At 49.0% G+C, this 23,913-nt stretch overlaps 1 protein-coding gene across 7 annotated transcripts in view; it reads right to left on the minus strand.

The window, feature by feature from the left end:
• MYLK (myosin light chain kinase) overlaps positions 1-23,913 on the minus strand; it is a 108,281-nt gene that overhangs the window by 49,944 nt on the left and 34,424 nt on the right. For 3 of the 7 annotated variants that reach the window (XM_072122093.1, XM_072122095.1, XM_072122092.1), the window contains 6 exons: positions 22,720-22,885; positions 20,955-20,973; positions 17,892-19,441; positions 16,771-16,974; positions 16,315-16,449; positions 11,176-11,328 (listed from right to left, as the gene is read on the minus strand). In XM_072122093.1, coding sequence (XP_071978194.1) covers positions 11,176-11,328; positions 16,315-16,449; positions 16,771-16,974; positions 17,892-19,441; positions 20,955-20,973; positions 22,720-22,885 — 2,227 coding nt within the window. Of the gene's footprint in view, positions 1-6,465; positions 6,682-8,474; positions 8,556-8,609; positions 8,749-11,175; positions 11,329-16,314; positions 16,450-16,770; positions 16,975-17,891; positions 19,442-20,954; positions 20,974-22,719; positions 22,886-23,913 lie in introns of those variants that run through there. The other 4 variants (XM_072122094.1, XM_072122096.1, XM_072122098.1 and 1 more) reach the window with 4 other exon arrangements.

The raw sequence follows: 23,913 nt of genomic DNA on the forward strand, positions 1-23,913 counted from the left end.
CTCTGTGTGACCCTGTATATTATATGGCCCTCTGTGTGACCCCGTATATTATATGGCCCTCTGTGTGACCCCGTATATTATATGGCCCTCTGTGTGACCCCGTATATTATATGGCCCTCTGTGTGACCCTGTATATTATATGGCCCTCTGTGTGACCCCGTATATTATATGACCCTTTGTGTGACCTTGTATATTATATGGCCCTCTGTGTGACCCCGTATATTATATGACCTTCTGTGTGACCCTGCATACAATATGACCTTCTGTGTGACCCTGTATATTATTTGACACTCAATGTGACCCTGTATATTATATGACCCTCAGTGTGACCATGTATATTATATGACCTTCTGTGTTACCCTGTATATTATATGACCTTCTGTGTGACCCTGTATATTATATGACCCTCAGTGTGACCATGTATATTATATGACCCTCTGTGTGACCCTGTATATTATATGACCTTCTGTGTGACCCTGTATATTATATGACCCTCAGTGTGACCATGTATATTATATGACCCTCTGTGTGACCCTGTATATTATATGGCCCTCTGTGTGACCCCGTATATTATATGGCCCTCTGTGTGACCCCGTATATTATATGACCCTCAGTGTGACCCCGTATATTATATGACCCTCTGTGTGACCCTGTATATTATATGCCCTTCTGTGTTACCCTGTATATTATATGACCTTCTGTGTGACCCTGTATATTATATGACCCTCAGTGTGACCATGTATATTATATGACCCTCTGTGTGACCCTGTATATTATATGACCTTCTGTGTTACCCTGTATATTATATGACCTTCTGTGTGACCCTGTATATTATATGACCCTCAGTGTGACCCTGTATATTATATGACCCTCAGTGTGACCCTGTATATTATATGACCCTCTGTGTGACCCTGTATATTATATGACCTTCTGTGTTACCCTGTATATTATATGACCTTCTGTGTGACCCTGTATATTATATGACCCTCAGTGTGACCCTGTATATTATATGACCCTCAGTGTGACCCTGTATATTATATGACCCTCAATGTGACCCTCATGTATATTATATGACCCTCTGTGTGACCCTGTATATTATATGACCCTCAGTGTGACCCTCATGTATATTACCCTTTGTGAGACCCTGTAAAGGATTTTCCTAGGGACTTGGGAAGGATATAAGGAGGAGTGTCGTCATATGTCGGTTCTGTCCTTGCGCAGTACAGATAATGGGGCACATTTACTAAGGTCCTTGCGCCAGTTTTCTGTTGGACTTTGCACGTTCTTTCTAGTGTAAACTGCTTGCACAGATATTTAAGAAGTGTACCAAAAATGTGTCGCATGTGTACACTATTCTTCACACGACACAAATTAGGGGGGGGGCCGGTGCACAGTTGGACTGTGCGTCACATTTATCATGCTGTGTCCGAACAGAATTGTGTTGCACGCCCCATGGCAAATGTGCACCAAAAAAAAAAAAAGGGGTGCGCTCAGGAGGACGAGGCTGAATCTGCCCAACATGGTACTGCACAGGAAGGGATGCGTCCCTCATTCTCCAGTCACATCCAAAGCTGCAGATACATTTCCGCTTCTACATTATGTCTGATACTCCAGTCACAGTAAGAGCTGCAGATACATTTCTGCCCCTACATTATGGGGCTCATTTACTATGGGTCCGCAGAGCGCATTTTCGTCAGGTTTCGTCAATTGCCGGCTTGCACGCGACAGAAATCAGGGGCGGGCCGCCAGACAACGTTCAAGATTTAACATTTAGAATTGTGACGCAAGACACGCACTTACATGCACTGGGAAGAAGCAGGTGAACTCCGGCGGACCTCAGCGGGGAAGCGACAGATGCAGGAACTCAGGCGCACGATCATAGTGAATCGCGGCAGACCCGAATCCTCGTCGGCCAATGCACCGCGGGATCGTGACAGGACCGGGTAAGTAAATCTGCCCCTATGTCTTATACGTGTCACACCCAGAGCTACACTCCAGTCGCATTCAAAAGTCTGTGAAAACTTCTGCTCCGGTATCATGTCTGATATTCCAGTCACATGCATCATATTTCTGCCTTGCCCTCATGTCTAATACTCCAGACACACCCAGAGCTGCATCTTTTTTCTGCTTTGTCCTCATGTCTAATACTTCAGACACACCAGAGCTGCAGTCACAGTCTAACTCTAGACTTGTGAGCCAACAGCTCAGGGCACTGAAGCCGTAGACATACTGAGATGAAGCACAAGCTGTCTGCAGACGCCAACACACATCTACAGATACCACCACAGCAAGCACTACTGACATCCCTGCAGCTCTGGAAGGGACTGGAGCATTCAATACAACAAAAAGCAGGACTCTAGCATTGAGCTACACGAGACTTGTATAAGAGAATGAAAAGCAGAGTTATGAGAGCAGCTCTGGATGTAACTGGAATAAAGGGCATGGTGTAACATCAAAACTGTGAATGCAGCTCTGGAGGTGGCTAGAGGAGGACATGCTCACTAGTACCAGAAGAGTAAAGCAGAGGATTAATAAAAAAAAAGGGAGCCTTATTCTTTATTCTCTCTCACACTGTAGATTTCTACTTTTATGTCCAACCAAGCAAGAAGCAAAATGTATTCAGTGCTTGTCAAAAAGTATGTGAGCCCCTTAAAAACCTGTAGACTCCGCCCTCCAAACATCTCCATTAAAGGCGTCCTCCATGAGGCTGCTCAGTTACTGCTGATAAGCAAAGGATTTATGGCGCATAAAATTTCATCACCGTTCTCCCACAATCCTCCGCTCTCTGTACAATCCCTCTGTACCTCTGCTCATCCTGAGCCACCCAGTTCATGAACAGAATAAAAAAAAAAACTCCTGCACCCCTATAACCCTACATACACCCTTCTGCCCCTATAACCCTGTATACACCGTCCTGCACCCCTATAACCCTGTATACACCGTCCTGAACCCCTATAACCCTGTATACACCTTCCTGAACCCCTATAACCCTGTATACACCTTCCTGAACCCCTATAACCCTGTATACACCGTCCTGAACCCCTATAACCCTGTATACAACGTCCTGCACCCCTATAACCCTGTATACACCCTCCTGCACCCCTATAACCCTGTATACAACGTCCTGCACCCCTATAACCCTGTATACACCCTCCTGCCCCTATAACCCTGTATACACCCTCCTGAACCCCTATAACCCTATATACACCATCCTGCACCCCCTATAACCCTATATACACCATCCTGCACCCCCTATAACCCTATATGCACAGTCCTGCACCCCCTATAACCCTGTATACACCCTCCTGCCCCCTATAACCCTGTATACAGTGTCCTGCACCCCTATAACCCTGTATACACCGTCCTACACCCCTATAACCCTGTATACACCGTCCTACACCCCTATAACCCTGTATACACTGTCCTGCACCCCTATGACCCTGTATACACTGTCCTGCACCCATATAACCCTGTACAGTGTCCTGCACCCATATAACCCTGTACAGTGTCCTGCACCCATATAACCCTGTACAGTGTCCTGCACCCTTGTAACCCTGTATACACCGCCCTACACCCCTATAACCCCGTATACACTCTCCTGCACCCCTATAGCCTTGTATACACCAGACTACACCCATATAACCCTGTATACAGTGTCCTGCACCCATATAGCCGTGTATACAGTGTCCTGCACCCCTATGACTCTGTATACAGTGTCCTGCACCCCTATGACTCTGTATACAGTGTCCTGCACCCCTATGACTCTGTATACAGTGTCCTGCACCCCTATGACTCTGTATACAGTGTCCTGCACCCCTATGACTCTGTATACAGTGTCCTGCACCCCTATGACTCTGTATACAGTGTCCTGCACCCCTATGCAGGGCCGCATCTGCCATGAGGCGGGATGAAAATTTCGCCTCAGGCGGCAGATGCGGAGCCCTGAGGCAGGCGGCGAAACAGCGGCAGGTCCGCACTGCTTGTGGGTGATTCGGGCGAGTGCCCAAATCACCCACAAGCAGTGCGGACCTGCCGCTGCCTCGATTCCTCACAGTAGCGCTGATGGAGGACGCTGGCGGCATGACATCATCAAACGCCGCCTGTGTCCTCCATCAGCGCTACTTCGAGGAATCGAGGCAGCGGCAGGTCCGCACATGAACAGCAGCGCTGCTGGCAGGAGGAGGGGGAAGGCTGGCTCCCGGTGGGCTGATGAAGGAGAAGGGTCAGACGGGAAGCCTGTGCAGAGGCTTCACTGGCTGGTGGAGCAGCAGTCAGATGGAGAGTTATCACTTTGCTGCTGCTCCACCACAGCCGGGCAGCCAGAAAGTATCCTCCGCTGAGCTCTCTGCTCCTGCTGTAGAAGCTCCAATGAGCAAGCTCCGCCCACCAGCTCAGAGCTCCTGAACTTCATCAGCAGCTATGTGTGCTGCTGTGTGTAAGCTACAGGTATGTTGCTGGGTGTATGCTGGGTGTATGCTGTGCATGTTGCTGTGTGTAAGCTACAGGTATGCTGTGTGTATGCTGCTGCCTGCTGTGTATGCTGTTTTGTGTGTATGCTGTGTATAATGCTGTGTATATGCTGCTGTGTGTATGTTGCATGCATATTCTGTGTGTATGATGCTGTGCATGTTGCTGTGTGTATGATGCTGTGCATATTCTGTGTGTATGATGCTGTGCATGTTGCTGTGTGTATGATGCTGTGCATGTTGCTGTGTGTATGATGCTGTGCATGTTGCTGTGTGTATGATGCTGTGCATGTTGCTGTGTGTATGATGCTGTGCATGTTGCTGTGTGTATGATGCTGTGCATGTTGCTGTGTGTATGATGCTGTGCATGTTGCTGTGTGTATGATGCTGTGCATGTTGCTGTGTATGATGCTGTGTATGCTGCTGCCTACTGTATGTGATGCTGCATGTATATGCTGTGTGTATATGATGCTGTGTATGCTGCTTCCTCATGTTTGTGATGCTGTGTATGCTGCTGCCTGCTGCATGTATATGCTGTGTGTGTATGATGCTGTGTATCCTGCTGTGTGTGTGTGATGCGGAGTGTATGCTGCGGCCTGCTGTATGTGATGCTGTGTGTGTATGATGCTGTGTATGCTGCATGTATATGCTGGGTGTGTATGATGCTGTGTATGCTGCTGTCTGCTGTGTGTGTGTGATGCGGAGTGTATGCTGCGGCCTGCTGTATGTGATGCTGTGTGTGTATGCTGCATGTATATGCTGTGTGTGTATGATGCTGTGTATGCTGCATGTATATGCTGTGTGTGTGTATGATGCTGTGTATGCTGCTGTCTGCTGTGTGTGTATGATGCGGAGTGTATGCTGCGGCCTGCTGTATATGATGCTGCATGTATATGCTGTGTGTATGATGCTGTATCTGATGCTGTGTATGCTGCTGCCTGCTGTGTGTATGCTGCATGTATATTCAGTGTGTGTATGATGCGGTGTGTATGCTGCTGCCTGCGGTATGTGATGCTGTGTATGGTCCTCCTGCTTACTTATTTTTGACCCCCTCAGTTACTCTTTTGACCCCTCCATCTACCACCTGCTGATGTACCAGCAAGATCCTCTGAAGAAGAATGGGTAAGTCATCATTCATTATATTAGTAGTGGTTTATTTCATATATATGGCTGATGTATGTATAGATTAAAAATGTGTATTAATGTGGAATGTTAATGTAGTAAGTTGTATGTACATATATATATGTACAGATAGAATGTTTCGCGTATTTATGTACTTTTAGTGTAAATACTATTGTATTTACTGTAAATTACTATTTAAATTAATTTAGTTTTGTATTGTTTTATTGCAAGAGACCGGGTTCTGGTTACCGATCACATGCGTTTCCATAGAAACGTATACGTGATCGGGCCAAGACCCACCTCTGTACACTAGTGCTATGTTAGTAAACACAGCGCTAGTGTTAAGTTGCGTATGTACATTCAGTGGGCGGTATATAGAAGGAGATCAGGGCTAGGATTTTTTTTTTTTCTTTTAAAGGGGGGCAGCATTTCAGTTTTCGCCTCAGGCAGCAAAAAAGCTAGAATCGGCCCTGCCCCTATGACTCTGTATACAGTGTCCTGCACCCCTATGACTCTGTATACAGTGTCCTGCACCCCTATGACTCTGTATACACTGTCCTGTACCCTTGTAACCATGTATACACTCTCCTGCACCCCTATAACCCTGTGTGCATGAAGAAGGAAGAGCCTAATTGCTGATAAAACACAGTGAAAAATATTAGAAAATGTCAGATGAAGAGAGTGCACAGAGCCTAAGGGGGTCTGGGCTCAGGAGCTGCGCCCTCAATGCTGCACATCTCCTCGTGGCGTCCATTATGGGGGTGTCAGCCGCACTCCGCTTGTATATTCTGCTGTTTAGTCTCTGACAGAAGCATCAGAGGAATCCCTGGCAGTGGCAGCAGGAAATAAAGTCCAACCTGAGCGCCGCTCTCCTTACCATCTATGGTGCTCAGCGATCATCCTGGTCCCTCAGGCCATAAATCTCCCCAGTGACGGCTCCATGCAGGTACACAGCCCATGTTATGGAACCTGCAGCTCATCACAGCCAACAGGAGCAATGTGCTGCAGAGCCCCAGCACCAGTCCACAAGAGAGCAAACAGCATCAGACACTGTGCACTATGTCCTGCACCCCATAGCCCTGTGTACATCCTCCTGCACCCCATTAACCATTGTACACCCTATGGCAGTGATGGCGAACCCTTTAGGGACCGAGTGCCCAAACTACAACAAAGACCCGCTTATTTATCGCAAAGTGCCAACACAGAAATTTAATTTGTGATTTATACTCCCTTCTCTGTCACAGTTTTCATTGACACCAGCACCCTGAGGCACCAATATAGCAGAAAATAGTCCCAGGTAGAGCTGTCACTTTAAAATAGCTCTGTGCACAGCAAGTCCTGGGCCGTCTGGGACTGCAGGAAGATACCTGGAGTCATCTCTGGTGATGGCCTGAGTGCCCACAGAAAGGGCTCTGAGTGCCACCTCTGGCACCAGTGCCATAGGTTAGCCATCACTGCCCTATGGCAACCCTATAACTCAGTGTACACTCCCTGTCCTATAACCCTGTATATTCCGTCCTGCACCCCCATAGCCCTGTGTACACCCTCCTGTATCCATCCCTATAAGTCCGTGTACACTTCATGCCCTATAATCCTGTATATACCGCCCTGCACCCCCATAGCCCTGTGTACACCCTCCTGCACCCCATCAACCAGTGTACACCCTATGGCAACCCTATAACTCAGTGTAAACTCCCTGCCCTATAACCCTGTATATTCCGTCCTGCACCCCCATAGCCCTGTGTACACCCTCCGGCACCCCTATAACTCAGTGTACACTCCCTGCACTATAACCCTGTATATACTGTACCTTTCAGCACCCACATAGCCTGGTGTAAACCCTCCTGAACCCCTATAACCCTGTATACTCCATCATGCACCCCAATAACCCTGTGTACACTTTCCTCCCCTCCAATAACCCAGGTACACTCTCCTGTACCCCTATAACCTTGTTTACAGCCTCCTGTACCCATATAATCCTGTGTACACCCTCCTGCCCCTGTAACCCTGTGTACACCCTCTTGAACCCCTATAACCCTGTATACTCCATCATGCACCCCAATAACCCTGTGTACACTTTCCTGCCCTCCAATAACCCAGTGTACACAATCCTGTACCCCTATATCCCTGTATACAGCCTCCTGTACCCTTATAGCCCTGAAACACCCTCCTGCCCCTGTAACCGTGTGTACACCCTCCTGCCGCTATAACCCTGTATACACTCTCCTGCCGCTATAACCCTGTATACACTCTCCTGCCGCTATAACCCTGTATACACTCTCCTGCCGCTATAACCCTGTATACACTCTCCTGCCGCTATAACCCTGTATACACTCTCCTGCCGCTATAACCCTGTATACACTCTCCTGCCGCTATAACCCTGTATACACTCTCCTGCCGCTATAACCCTGTATACACTCTCCTGCCGCTATAACCCTGTATACACTCTCCTGCACCCCTATAACCCTGTATACACTCTCCTGCCGCTATAACCCTGTATACACTCTCCTGCACCCCTATAACCCTGTATACACTCTCCTGCCGCTATAACCCTGTATACACTCTCCTGCACCCCTATAACCCTGTACACACCCTCCTGCACAGTTTTGGGGACACCTTGCTCCATGGTCAGGGTGCAGCGTGTGGTGGGGGTCTCACTGTGTCCTCCCCCGGATGCATTGGCTCCTGCACAGATTGTAACATGGAATCTCTCAGGGTAAAAGGATTATCGGATAAACCTGAGACTCAGCGTTAAACACAGCACAAGGTCATGAGCTGCGGAAGTGCTGCCCCCCCCTGGATCACCCCCACAGGAGATCTCCCCTGACCCAACCATAAAGCTCTGGAGGAATTTCTCTTATTGAGTTTAACACAATTTTTCATTACTTTTCTGTCTCCTCCATGAGCAAAACCCTGAGCGTCCGAGTCCGTGACGTCTGCTGCAGGGGATCACGTGACTGGTGGGCACCCTAGTGGCTAGCGACAGGTGGGTGCGGAGGACAGCGACACAGAAGCTCCTACCGTGCCCCCCGTGCAGCGTGTGTGTACAGCCCGTCCATCCCGCAGAGGCTTCCCGCACACCAGGTGCAGCCCGGGATGTCATCAGGATTTCAGCAGATTAATCTTCATGGAGAGGAAACCTCCCTCTGAGTAATGAGCTTATAACACGAGCTCCTCGCCCCCTCCCCAGAATATAACACAGCCCAGGGGGGTCCCACAATATTCCCAACATTGCACCTCCATAACCGGATGAGGAGCGGTGCCAAGCAGCCCCTTATCCTTCTACAGGGCTGCACATTACTCTCTATCCTTTATATGAGGAGCAATGCCAGGCAGCCCCTGGTCCCTCTGCAGGGCTGCACATTACTCTCTATCCTATGTATGAGCAGCTGTGCCTAGCAGCCCCTGATCCCTCTGCAGGGCTGCACATTACTCTCTATCCTATGTATGAGCAGCTGTGCCTAGCAGCCCCTGATCCCTCTGCAGGGCTGCACATTACTCTCTGTCCTATGCATGAGGAGCAGTGGCAGGCAGCCCCTTATCCCCTTGCAAGGCTGCACATTACTCTCTCTCCTATATAAAAGCAGCGGTGCAAGGAAGCCCCTTATTCCCTGCAGGGCTGCACATTACTCTCTATCTTATTTATGAGGAGCGGTGCCCAGCAACTCCTTCCCCCCCTGCAAGGCTGCACATTACTCTCCATCCTATGCATTAGGAGCGGTGCCAGGCAGCCCCCTACCCCCCTGCAGGGCTGCACATTACTCTCTATCCTATGTATGAGGAGTGGTGCCAGGCAGCCCCTTATCCCTCTGCAGGGCTGCACATTACTCTCTATCCTATGCATGAGGAGCGGTGCCAGGCAGCCCCTTATCCCCCTGCTCGGCTGCACATTACTCTCTATCCTATGTATGAGTGGTGGTGCCAGGCAGCCCCTTATCCCTCTGCAGGGCTGCACATTACTCTCTATCCTATGCATGAGGAGCGGTGGCAGGCAGCTCCTTATCCCCTTGCAAGGCTGCACATTACTCTCTCTCCTATATAAAAGCAGTGGTGCCAGGAAGCCCCTTATCCCCCAGCAGAGCTGCACATTACTCTGTGTCCTATGTATGAGGAGCGGTGCCAGGCAGCCCCTTATCCCCCTGCAGGGCTGCACATTACTCTCTATCCTATGTATGAGGAGCGGTGCCTGGCAGCTCCTTATCTCCCTGCAGGATTGCACATTACTCTCTATCCTATGTATGAGGAGCGGTGCCTGGCAGCTCCTTATCTCCCTGCAGGGCTGCACATTACTCTCCATCCTATGCATGAGGAGCAGTGCCCGGCAGCTCCTTATCCCCCTGCACATTACTCCGACATGTCACAGATGACTTCCAGACCCGTGGCCGGGCTCGGTTTCCAACAGATACATGACAGTAATGTGCGTCCTCTCGCTGCCAGGTTTACGTTCTGTGATGATTTGTGTCAGGAGCGGCAGCAGAACCTGCAGATATTTTCCACCTTCATCCCGGGGATTAATCAGGAATTCCTTTTGCCGTCCATTAAATCACTTCTCCGCTCCTCATATATATATATGGTCTGCGCTCCTGCACCGCGAGACACATGTAAGGGCGACCGCAGCAACACGAGACACAGAGCAGCTCAGGGAGGAGACCCCCGGGATCATGCCCCCTGCACAATACAGGGGGGACCATATAAGGCTGCAGCACAATAATGAGCTGAAGACCCCGATACATTAACTTCACCACCGCTCATGGATGGGCGCACACATATCTTACAAAACAATGGAGCTCAGCAGTGGGGCAGTCACTTATTAGGCTCGTGACTCGAGAAATTAAATAAATGTTTCACCCAATCTTCACGACGTGAAGCTTCTGATTTACTGTGTGTACCTCGCCCCCACGCACTCCTTTTATCAGGCTCAGTAGAGGTGCAGTCACTTATCGGGCTCAGCAGTGGCGCAGTCACTTATCGGGCTCAGCAGTGGCGCAGTCACTTATCGGGCTCAGCAGTGGCGCAGTCACTTATCGGGCTCAGCAGTGGCGCAGTCACTTATCGGGCTCAGCAGAGGTGCAGTCACTTATCGGGCTCAGCAGAGGTGCAGTCACTTATCGGGCTCAGCAGAGGTGCAGTCACTTATCGGGCTCAGCAGAGGTGCAGTCACTTATCGGGCTCAGCAGAGGTGCAGTCACTTATCGGGCTCAGCAGAGGTGCAGTCACTTATCGGGCTCAGCAGAGGTGCAGTCACTTATCGGGCTCAGCAGAGGTGCAGTCACTTATCGGGCTCAGCAGAGGTGCAGACACTTATCAGGCTCAGCAGAGGTGCAGTCACTTATCGGGCTCCTCATGGGGTCACCACCCCCTTACATGTTCCTGGGGGTCATCACCCCCTTACATGTCCCTAGTGGTTACCATGTTTCAATGAATTAACAATTCCAACATTTCTGCTGTCACATTCAGAGGTGTGGGGGTTTTTTACACATCTAAAAGTTCTCACAGTTAATGGTTCGTTACAATGTACGGAGTCCAGGCGGACTGTCATACACATCGGTATGGACAATCACATCTGCTGCAGGAGGGAGTCACTCACCGCTTACACTCACTGTTGCGCTGCAGGAGGCCGATCCACACTTGCTCCGGGCCAGGCAGCTGTAGACACCCTGATCTTCAGGGAGAACATCCTGCACCATCATCTCTGCTACCCCATCTATATATGTGGCACTGGCATACTGGATGACCTGGTCTATAGTGGATAAAGAGATTGGTAAAAATACAAAAGCACAGACACAACAAGGAGCATCAGAAAGAAGCAACAATCACAGTTATGAAATTCTGCAAATGCAATAGCAACATTTACTAGGCGACAGTGCCCTCATGTGGTCAGAAAGGTAACTGGAGGTAATGTTCAGAACACATCAATCCTGTACTGATCCCGAGATACATTCTGTATTATACCAGAGTTGTACTCACTATTCTGCTGGTGCAGTCACTGTGTACATACATGAGATTACTTATCCTGTACTGATCCTGAGTTACATCCTGTATTATACCCCAGAGCTGCACTCACTATTCTGCTGCTGGTGCAGTCACTGTGTACATACATGACATTACTTATCCTGTACTGATCCTGAGTTACATCCTGTATTATACTCCAGAGCTGCACTCACTATTCTGCTGCTGGTGCAGTCACTGTGTACATACATGACATTACTTATCCTGTACTCATCCTGAGTTACATCCAGTATTATACTGCAGAGCTGCACTCACTATTCTGCTGCTGGTGCAGTCACTGTGTACATACATGACATTACTTATCCTGTACTCATCCTGAGTTACATCCTGTATTATACCCCAGAGCTTCACTCACTATTCTGCTGGTGGTGTAGTCACTGTGTACATACATGACATTACTTATCCTGTACTGATCCCGAGTTACATCCAGTATTATACCTAAGAGCTGCACTCACTGATCTGCTGGTGCTGTAGTCACTGGGGCTCATTTGCTAAGGGTCCGAACGCCGCAATTTTGTCAGGTTTCCTGAATATTTCCGTTTTGCGTCGAATTGCCCCAGGATTTTGGCGTGCATGATCGGATTGAAGCGCATCGGCGCCGGCTTTCAAGTGACAGAAACTGGGGGGCTTGGCCATCGGACAACCCAACAGATTTGGAAAAACTGAGGAATTTAAAAAACGAAATGTATCGCAAGATCACGCACTTACATGCACCAGGAAGAAGAAGGTGAATTCCGGCGGACCTTGGCACAGCAGCAACACCTGCAGGAACTCGGGCGCACGATCTTAGCGAATCGCGCCAGACCAAAAACCTCTTCGGGCAACACACCGCGGGACTGAAACTGGACCGGGTAAGTAAATGTGCCCCACTGTGTACATACATGACATTACTTATCCTGTACTGATCCTGAGATACATCCTGTATTATACCCCAGAGCTGCACTCACTATTCTGCTGGTGGTGCAGTCACTGTGTACATACATGACATTACTTATCCTGTACTGATCCTGAGTTACATCCTGTATTATACCCCAGAGCTGCACTCACTATTCTGCTGCTGGTGCAGTCACTGTGTACATACATGACATTACTTATCCTGTACTGATCCTGAGTTACATCCTGTATTATACCCCAGAGCTGCACTCACTATTCTGCTGCTGGTGCAGTCACTGTGTACATACATGACATTACTTATCCTGTACTGATCCCGAGTTACATCCTGTATTATAGTCCAGAGCTGCACTCACTATTCTGCTGGTGCAGTCACTGTGTACATACATGACATTACTTACCCTGTACTGATCCTGAGTTACAGCCTGTATTATATTCCACTGCTGCACTCACTATTCTGCAACTGGTGCAGTCACTGGGGGTCATTTACTAAGGGCCCGATTCGCGTTTTCCCGACGTGTTACCCGAATATTTCCGATTTGCGCCGATTGTACCTGAATTGCCCCGGGATTTTGGCGCACGCGATCGGATTGTGGCGCATCGGCGCCGGCATGCACGCGATGGGAATCGGGGGGCGTGGCCAAACGAAAACCCGACGGATTCGGAAAAACCGCCGCATTTAAGAAAAAAAATGTGTCGCGAAAATTACATTCCATTGCGCCTCCGGGGAACTTCAGCGCAGCAGCGCCACCTGGTGGACGGCGGAGAAACTACCTTAGTGAATCCCAGCCGGACCCGAATCCACCGCAGAGAAGGCGCCGCTGGATCGCGAACGGACCGGGTAAGTAAATCTGCCCCAATGTGTACATACATGACATTACTTATCCTGTACTGATCCTGAGTTACATCCTGTATTATACTCCAGAGCTGCACTCACTATTCTGCTGCTGGTGCAGTCACTGTGTACATACATGACATTACTTATCCTGTACTGGTCCTGAGTTACATCCTGTATTATACCCCAGAGCTGCACTCACTATTCTGCTGCTGGTGCAGTCACTGTGTACATACATGACATTACTTATCCTGTACTGATCCTGAGTTACATCCTGTATTATACTCCAGAGCTGCACTCACTATTCTGCTACTGGTGCAGTCACTGTGTACATACATGACACTACTTATCCTGTACTGATCCTGAGTTACATCCTGCATTATACCCCAGAGCAGCACTCACTATTCTGCTGCTGGTGCAGTCACTGTGTACATACATGACACTACTTATCCTGTACTGATCCTGAGTTACATCCTGTATTATACCCCAGAGCTGCACTCACTATTCTGCTACTGGTGCAGTCACTGTGTACATACATGACACTACTTATCCTGTACTGATCCTGAGTTACATCCTGTATTATACCCCAGAGCTGCACTCACTATTCTGCTGCTGGTGCAGTCACTGTGTACATACATGACATTACTTATCCTGTACTGATCCTGAGTTACATCCTGTATTATACCCCAGAGCTGCACTCACTATTCTGCTGGTGGTGCAGTCACTGTATACATACATGACATTACTTATCCTGTACTGATCCTGAGTTACATCCTGTATTATACCCCAGAGCTGCACTCACTATCCTGCTGGTGGTGCAGTCACTGTATACATACATGACACTACTTATCCTGTACTGATCCTGAGTTACATCCTGTATTATACCCCAGAGCTGCACTCACTATTCTGCTGCTGGTGCAGTCACTGTGTACATACATGACATTACTTATCCTGTACTGATCCTGAGTTACATCCTGTATTATACCCCAGAGCTGCACTCACTATTCTGCTGCTGGTGCAGTCACTGTGTACATACATGACATTACTTATCCTGTACTGATCCTGAGTTACATCCTCTATTATACTCCAGAGCTGTACTCATTATTCTGCTGCTGGTGCAGTCACTGTGTATATACATGACATTACTTATCCTGTACTGATCCTGAGTTACATCCTGTATTATACTTGAGAACTGCACTCACTATTCTGCTACTGGTGCAGTCACTGTGACTCACTACCATATAAGGACACTGGATACATTATAAAAAATATTTATTAATTAATTGTTTTAAAATACAATAATACACAATTTCATGAGAGATACAGCGGTGCACAGGAGTTCAGTCTGGAGGTTTGCACAGGGCAGGTATAAAATTCATCAGTGTCAATACAATATACAGAAGCTTAGATATCACACCCTACGACACCTGTAAGGAATTTGACTCTGTTGAGTGGCCTTACTTATGGCTTCTGTTATCGAAGATAGGGATCGGCCCTAGATTCACTGCCTTAGTGAAGCTATTGTATCATGAGCCCAAGGCCCGGATCAGAACAAATCTAGATATCTCAAAAACGTTCTCTATGGGGAGGGGCACACTGTACCCTCTCCTATTTGCGGGGGCAATTTTTGTTATTCCCGCTGTCTGAAAGGAATATATCACTCATGTCTTTCCCAGTCCCTCTGCAGGTGGTCTCTAGTTTTAAGTATTTGGGTCTCTAGAGATGTCCGTGCCTACCCAGAACTTAACCTTGAGCCCCTAATGGCGGACACGGAATCCCGGCTACGTGGCTCTCCCACTCTCCCTATTAGGTCGTATCAATATTTTTAAAATGATATTCCTCCCCAAATTCTTTTATCTTTTTCATGTCTGTCAGGTCCTGCTTTCTAGGAGCCTATTTAGGCGCATTGAGAGCATGCTGCGCACGTCTTATTGGCAGGGGGGATCCCCTCGTTTCAGTCTGGAACTGTTACAGGCACTAAAAGAGAGGGGGGGGGGGGCATGGCAGCTTCAGATACGTATTTGTACTACTCGGCCTCCCAGTTAGTCTACGCTAGGTGGTGGATAGACATTGATAGATCAAATGCTGCCACTGCACTGGCTGGGGCTCTCCTGGGTTCGTATGAAGCCCTTGCTAGCCTACTGTATAGATACAAGTCCTGTACATCTGTCCTTATCCCCGCTGAGAGCGGATGCAGTAAACTGGCAACGTGCTCATGGGCTGGCCCAAACTGCTTCCCCTCTAATCCCCTAGAACACCTCTATGGCTAAACCTAGGGTTGGTCCACTTCGTCTCCCTCCCTGGTTGGAGCATGTGGGGTGGTGCAGGAATTAAAACTCCACCGCATAGGTGTTATGGATGATGACACTTGCTTCAGGGTGCCAGTGGGTCCTTTCTCCATTGTGTGTGGTCCTGCAGCAGGGTTCAGCCATTCTGGGCCGCAGTTATGGAATTTCTACATTCTCATTTTGACATGCCTCGACTTCTGTCCCCAAAAGTTTGCCTCCTGGGTATAATCATTGAGCTAATTCATGGGCATTATGATAAGATCTTCTGCAGACTCGCCCTCTACTATGCACATAAGGCAGTCGTAATGTCATGGAAAGCGCATGACGTCCCCACCATAAAGCGGTGGATCCTATTAATAAACAAGTTTGTACCTCACTATCTAGAGTCTAAATACACAGAGGTTGTCCGAAAAATTTTGACCCGATTTGGGCAAGGTGGTGCAGCACCCCACATACTGCTGTGTAGGGGTATTGACTCTTGATTACATTTTGATATCACACCCTACAACTACTGAGAATAATCCCCTATAAAACTACTGTTGTAATGACAAGTGTAATGTATATATCTCCTCCAGGGTACAGGAGGGGTATTAATACATCAAACAGGCAATAAACATGGGGTATAATACCTGATAAAGCCCTGGGAGCCGCCGTGGCACTAGAAATTGTTGGTTTGGTGCAGTCACCATGTATTTTCTCTTACCATTTAACATCCAGGTGATTTCGGGGGTAGGATCCCCATGGACGGTGCAGCTTAGGACCAGGTCCTCTCCCTCCATCACACATTGTGACTTTAAGACATTGATGAAGCGTGGGGGGAACTCTACGGCTTCAAATGCTGAAATAAAATAAGAATATAATAATATAACACAAGCCCAGGACAGGGGCGGAGAACTGAAGACTGACCACATCTTATTTACACCATGTCTTATGCTCTAGTCACATGTAGAGCTGCAGCAAGACCCATGCTCCAGGAGCAGTGTATAGCAGCACAGGCTGGTCGCCTTGTAACTCGTGTGAATCCTCTAGGTGGCAGTGCATTGTGGGAGATGAGATGGAACTACATATTCTACAATGCTGGAGTATAAGCAGTTTTGTGACCCAGTCCACATTATTCCTCCTGAGGGTGCAGTACCCCTAGTGGCCACTCACAACTTACATTTCACCTTCAGGCTCCAGGTACACACTTGGCTCCCGTTCACATTGGAGACATGGCAGCTGAAGTCGCCGCTGTCCTCTGGCCGGGCCTTCAGCAGATATAAGGAATGGATGCGGAATCCCTCCCGGATGAGAACGCCCTCCGTCTCCTGCACCCGGGAGCCTTCCCGAAACCATTCAAGATGAGGCCGAGGATCTCCAGACACTGGGCACAGAGAAGAAAAACCCTCACAGAGTATACCGACACACTGACACGAAACCCCAGCTCTGCTCATTGGTCATGTGTAGGAAGAGAATACTGCCCAAAGATCAGGACACTAGGGGGTGACCTCAGCCTTCATCTACCTTCACCACTAGAGGGCGACCTCAGCCTTCATCTACCTCCACCACTAGAGGGCGACCTCAGCCTTCATCTACCTCCACCACTAGAGGGCGACCTCAGCCTTCATCTACCTCCACCACTAGAGGGCGACCTCAGCCTTCATCTACCTCCACCACTAGAGGGCGACCTCAGCCTTCATCTACCTCCACCACTAGAGGGCGACCTCAGCCTTCATCTACCTCCACCACTAGAGGGCGACCTCAGCCTTCATCTACCTCCACCACTAGAGGGCGACCTCAGCCTTCATCTACCTCCACCACTAGAGGGCGACCTCAGCCTTCATCTACCTCCACCACTAGAGGGCGACCTCAGCCTTCATCTACCTCCACCACTAGAGGGCGACCTCAGCCTTCATCTACCTCCACCACTAGAGGGCGACCTCAGCCTTCATCTACCTCCACCACTAGAGGGCGACCTCAGCCTTCATCTACCTCCACCACTAGAGGGCGACCTCAGCCTTCATCTACCTCCACCACTAGAGGGCGACCTCAGCCTTCATCTACCGCCACCACTAGAGGGCGACCTCAGCCTTCATCTACCGCCACCACTAGAGAGCGACCTCAGCCTTCATCTACCTCCACCACTAGAGGGCGACCTCAGCCTTCATCTACCTCCACCACTAGAGGGCGACCTCAGCCTTCATCTACCGCCACCACTAGAGAGCGACCTCAGCCTTCAGGGGGGCACATATAGATCTCTGTATACAGAGATCCATACCTTTTCCATACAGGTTTCCATACCTTTACACTGGAAAACAACCTTGCTGCCCTCAGAGACCTCCAGGCTGGTTGGGGCAAGCTCAAAGACTGGAGCTTTTCCAGAGTCAGCTGCCTGTAGAGTCCATTTCTGTTCAGATGCTCCCTGGGACACAAGTCCCTCCACATTCTGCTGCATTCCTGTGTCCAGCTGAGGATGCACCTTCACCGGTCTCAGGGTGATACTGCTGGATGATTTCTGAGGAGACTTCTCGGTGCTTGGTGCAGTTATCTTGGGGGCCTTCTCCACACCTCTGCATTCTTCTCTCTTGGGTCTATTCTCAGGCTTTGGGTCAGAATCTTCTTTCTTAGAGGATCTGCCAGAAGTTGTGGAAGTCTTCTTCAGGGAGAAGGTCTCCAGTGAGCAGCCTTTGGATGGTGTACACAGGTCTGGCTTATCTGTGGTGCAAGGATGAGCGTCTTTGGCTGTCATGTGAAATGTCTTGGGGATGGAGTCCATTGGAGATGGCGTCTTCTTCAAGGAGATGGTCTTTAGTGATCTGTTGGTGGATTGTGTGCATAGGTCTGGTTCATCTATGGTCCTAACATGTAGGTCTTTGGCAATCATGTGAGACATTTTGGGGCTGGAGACTAACGGAGATGGAGTCTTCTTCAGGGAGGTGGTTCTTAGTGACGAGCTGGTGGGTTCTGTGCTTGGATCAAGCTCATGGGTGGTCCTAGGACATGGGTCTTTGGATGTAGTGAGAGGAGTCTTAGCGCAGCAGACAACTCCAGATGAAGTTTCCTTCAGTAAGGTCTCCACAGAATGACAGTTCTTAGAAGGTAAAGCTAAACTCTGCCCTGCGCCCACCTGAGGCTGCTGACCATAAGGACATTCCCCCACACCAATTTTTGTGGTCTTTTTAGGACTGCTCTCGGTGGCCATTGATTTAATGCTCCGCATATTCCGAGGGGGAGATTTCTCGTTTGGGGAGATTATTCCTCTTGCTGCAGCTGGAGCAGTGATGTTGGATTCTAGGTACCTAGAGGTTACAGTGTCTGGCTCCTTGGTAGTTCCACTTGGCAACAGAGAAGGTCTTGGCATTGTCTCTAAGTTATAGTGCAAAACCGCGGTCCGTGTAGACGGAGATTTGTCCTTCAAAAAACGCGGCACAGAATCTCTGCCAGATGACGACAGGTTAGTCTTAGATTCTAGGAGTGCGGTGTAATAGGACACTTTGGTAGAACTCATGACCTGAGGTTTCTTTGGGAGATCGTCCTTTGTGGATCCTCCAGAGAGGCCACGTATGACAGAAGATACATCTATGCCCTGAGAAGTCATGGAGGAATATTTCTCAATGCTCCTTGGAGACTCTGTTTTAGTGCTGGACAAAATGGAAATGGAGGAGGTGGAAGAAACAGAAGGCACAGAGGAAATGGAAGGTGCAGAAGGCATTGGGGGGAGTTTCTTTGAAGGAAGGTCGGATTCATCTTTGGTAGACTTTGGTTTTGAGCATCTCTCTTCCGTACGGTTAGTGTCAGCCTGAGAAGTGACCGCTATTTTATTTGTTGACATCAGCGTAGATCGAGGACTTCTAGGGGGAAAAAAACACTACAAGCTAACAAGCTGTAGTCACAACTACAAGCTATCAGAAAAGAGGCTGCAGTTTATAGTAATGAAGCAGTAGACAGTGTTATGAAAGATCTTAGACCACCGAAGACTCTTACAGACAATGCACAGTATGGAGGAGATAGCACAGCGATATAAGCCTCCAATGAGACGACGTGCAGCTGAGCTGGAGTCACTATCACGGCTGTGGCCTAATGGAGTCAGGAGCATGGCCGGCGCAAGCACCCGACTTACCCGGGCAAGTTCCAGGGCCACAGAGCTCCCATGGCACACGCTGGCCAGATCATGAAACTCAATTACATCTGCATCCTTGTGTCACCAATGTAATTGAGAGACAGTGTGCTGGTGCAGGTGACAGGGAGGCAAGCGGATCAATTGCTTCATCAATTAGCAGGCAGAGCGTCTCTGCTCACAGTGCCGGACGGCGACGTGATGACTTCACGCCACCAGTGTCCCTGCTGCTGCACAGTAGACGCTGCGCTGAAGATTGTGGCCTCAGAAAAAGGTGAACAGAGCGTGGGATGGAGCACTGGACCTGCATATGCTTGAGGTAAGTTAACTTTTATTATTTTTCTACTGCCCACTACAAGGTGCTTAATGTGCATTTAACTAATTGATGGGGCAGGGGGCGGTATATACCTAAATAATGGAGCCTGGCTGTTACAGTTAATATGGGCTGTACGTTAATTTGTGGGGCTGTATATTAATTCATGAAGCAACTGCATATTAACCCCTTAAGGACGCAGTGTTTTTCCGTTCATTTTTTCGTTTCCCACCTTCTAAAATCTATAATGTTTTCATTTTTCCATGTGTGAGGGCTTAACAAACGTTACTTCTCAGTGATGTTATTTATTATTCCATGCCGTGTACTGGGAAGCTGGAAAAAAATTGCAAATGTGGGGAAATTGGCAAAAAAAAAAACTCATTTGTGTCACTTTCTCGTGGGCTCAGTTATTACCATATAGGTTATATAGGTTTATTGTATTTTAATACATTTTCAAAAGTGAAAACTTTATTTTTTCATCCTATGGTGTAGGAGCTGTTAGATGAGCTGACGTTTTCATTGCTATCATTTTGAGGACTGTGTCACATTCTGATCACTTTTTATAACATTTATTATGTGGGCGTTATCTTCTATTATGGGGTTCTCCATCGGGAATAACCGTTTTTAAATTTTGATCAGTCATTTTGTGATTTTTTTGTGATTTTTACTGTTTATTTAGTTGAATATCAGTTGTAGAGAAAAAGGGGTGAATCTTATTGATTTTTTTTTTTTTTACTATTTTTTTAATTATTTTTTTCAATGAACCTACAGCTGGACTATCTGGGGCTGGTTATGTATGGGTCTGTATGGGTCATTAGTGAATGTTGCTGCAGAGAGCCCTTGGTTACGTCATGTGGCTGCAGAAGATCCACCATGACAGTCAGCAGATAATCATAAATTACAGGTGGCATCTGGTGTCAGGGGTTGTACTTACCCATCAGTCCCATCACCTCCTGAAAGAGAACACAAACTCAATCAGAGACCATTTACATAAACCCTACAGCCGACCAATCATGTGACTGCAACCTGCAGCTGACCAATCATGTGACTTCAACCCGCAGCTGACCAATCATGTGACTGCAACCCGCAGCCGACCAATCATGTAACTTCAACCTGCAGCTGACCAATCATGTGACTGCAACCCGCAGCCGACCAATCATGTGACTGCAACCCGCAGCCGACCAATCATGTGACTGCAACCCGCAGCCGACCAATCATGTAACTTCAACCCGCAGCCGACCAATCATGTGACTGCAACCCGCAGCCGACCAATCATGTGACTGCAACCCGCAGCCGACCAATCATGTGACTGCAACCCGCAGCCGACCAATCATGTGACTGCAACCCGCAGCCGACCAATCATGTGACTGCAACCCGCAGCCGACCAATCATGTGACTGCAACCTGCAGCTGACCAATCATGTGACTGCAACCCGAAGCTGACCAACCAGAATCTTTCAGTTGTATCCACAACAAATCTGCAAGAAGAAGCCATAAAAAGTCTCATCCGATACAGGGAAACATCAAACTCTGCACAGCCCCCTGGCCAGAATGGGGGAACCTCCAGCCTCTAGATCAGTGATGGCTAACCTATGGCACTGGTGCCAGAGGTGGCACTCAGAGCCCTTTCTGTGGGCACTCAGGCCATCACCAGAGATGACTCCAGGTATCTTCCTGCAGTCCCAGACAGCCCAGGACTTGCTGTGCACAGAGCCATTTTAAAGTGACAGCTCTACCTGGGACTATTTCTGCTTTATTGGTGTCCTCAGGGTGCCGGTTCAATGAAAGCTGTGACAGAGAAGGGAGTATAAATCACAAATTACATTTCTGTGTTGGCACTTTGCGATAAATAAGCGGGTCTTTGTTGTAGTTTGGGCACTCGGTATCTAAAAGGTTTGCCATCACTGCTCTAGATGTACAAAGAAGAATGGAGGAACCTCCAGCCTCTAGATGTACAAAGAAGAATGGAGGAACCTCCAGCCTCTAGATGTACAAAGAAGAATGGAGGAACCTCCAGCCTCTAGATGTACAAAGAAGAATGGAGGAACCTCCAGCCTCTAGATGTACAAAGAAGAATGGAGGAACCTCCAGCCTCTAGATGTACAAAGAAGAATGGAGGAACCTCCAGCCTCTAGATGTACAAAGAAGAATGGAGGAACCGCCAGGCTCCATACAAAAACCATGGTCACTGCTCAGAGCTGATGGGTCGTTACAGAATATTAACTTAATCCAGGAAAAGATCAAATCTGCTTTACCCTGACATGTGGAGCCCCCTGTACACTGCCTGCAAAATTCCTTCACATTGTGGACCCCTACACACTGATGTCCCCACAGCGCACGCTGCCTGGTGACCCCCTGCGCACGATGTACACCCCCTGCACACTGCCTGGTCACCCCCTGCACATGATGTACACCCCCTGCACACTGCCTGGTGACCCCCTGCACACGATGTACACGCCCTGCATATTGCAGATTCCAACACTCACTGCGAATGCGCTACACATTATGGACCCCCCCACACACACTGCAGACCCCCCCTCCACATTCACACTGCGGACCCCACACACACACGTTGTGGACCCCCTAAATATTGTGGACCTATGCACTTTGGGTGTCCTGTACACTGCAGCCTCCTGCACACTGTGGACCTACCTGATCACAGTGAACCCCCTCCCTCGACAGTGTGGACCCCCTATTTACCTAGTACGAGCAGCTCCAGAGAGGCGGCACTGCTCCCGCAGCTGTTCACCGCGGTGCAGGTATATGTCCCGGCGTCCGCCTTACACGCGTTCTGGATCTCCACAAAGTAAACCCCGGACTTATCATATATGTTATATCGCCCGCCGCTCTGCAGATCATCGCCCTCCTGAGAAGAGAAGAGACTGTGTTATACTCCACTCACATCCAGAGCTGCAATCATCATTCTATTGCTCCACCATCCACACATCTCACCCCAGTTATAACCAGAGCTCCAGACTAATGTTTTACACTGTAGTCACATTCAGAGCTGCAATGCTGCTGTCCCCTTATGTGTTATACTCCAGTCACATCCCAAGCTCCACAGTATTAATGGCTGCCATCCAACAAGCTGCAATGCTTGCTGGGATACACACATACAGGGGGTGACACTTTATGGTTGTGTATCCCACATGAGACATTACTGTGCACTGACTGCGCCTTCACTCCGATCCAAACCACGAAGATCCAATTATTACTGGCAAAGATGGTAAATCCCAGTCACCGGGAAACTCGCTGAAGACTCCAGAGCTGCTGAGAGTGGAGAACAGGGGCGCAGAGGGTGCACAGAGTGTATAAAGACCCGGGGGTCTCTACTGATAAGGGTGTGCACAGAGTGGACAGAGACCCGGGGGTCTCTACTGATCAGGGGGTGCAACCCGGGGGTCTCTACTGATAAGGGGGTGCACAGAGTGGACAGAGACCCGGGGGTCTCTACTGATCGGGGGGTGCACAGAGTGGATAGACACACCGGGGGGTCTCTACTGATCGGGGGGTGCACAGAGTGGATAGAGACCCGGGGGTCTCTACTGATCAGGGGGTGCACAGAGTGGATAAAGACCCGGGGGTCTCTACTGATCAGGGGGTGCACAGAGTGGATAGAGACGCCGGGGGGTCTCTACTGATCAGGGGGTGCACAGAGTGGATAGAGACACCAGGGGGGGGTCTCTACTGATCGGGGGGTGCACAGAGTGGATAGACACACCGGGTTGTCTCTACTGATCGGGGGGTGCACAGAGTGGATAGACACACCGGGGGGGTCTCTACTGATCGGGGGGTGCACAGAGTGAATAGAGACACCGGGGGTCTCTACTGATCGGGGGGTGCACAGAGTGGATAGACACACCGGGGGTCTCTACTGATCAGATGGTGCACAGA

Source organism: Engystomops pustulosus, chromosome 8, assembly GCF_040894005.1.
Source record: "Engystomops pustulosus chromosome 8, aEngPut4.maternal, whole genome shotgun sequence".
NCBI lineage: Eukaryota > Metazoa > Chordata > Amphibia > Anura > Leptodactylidae > Engystomops > Engystomops pustulosus.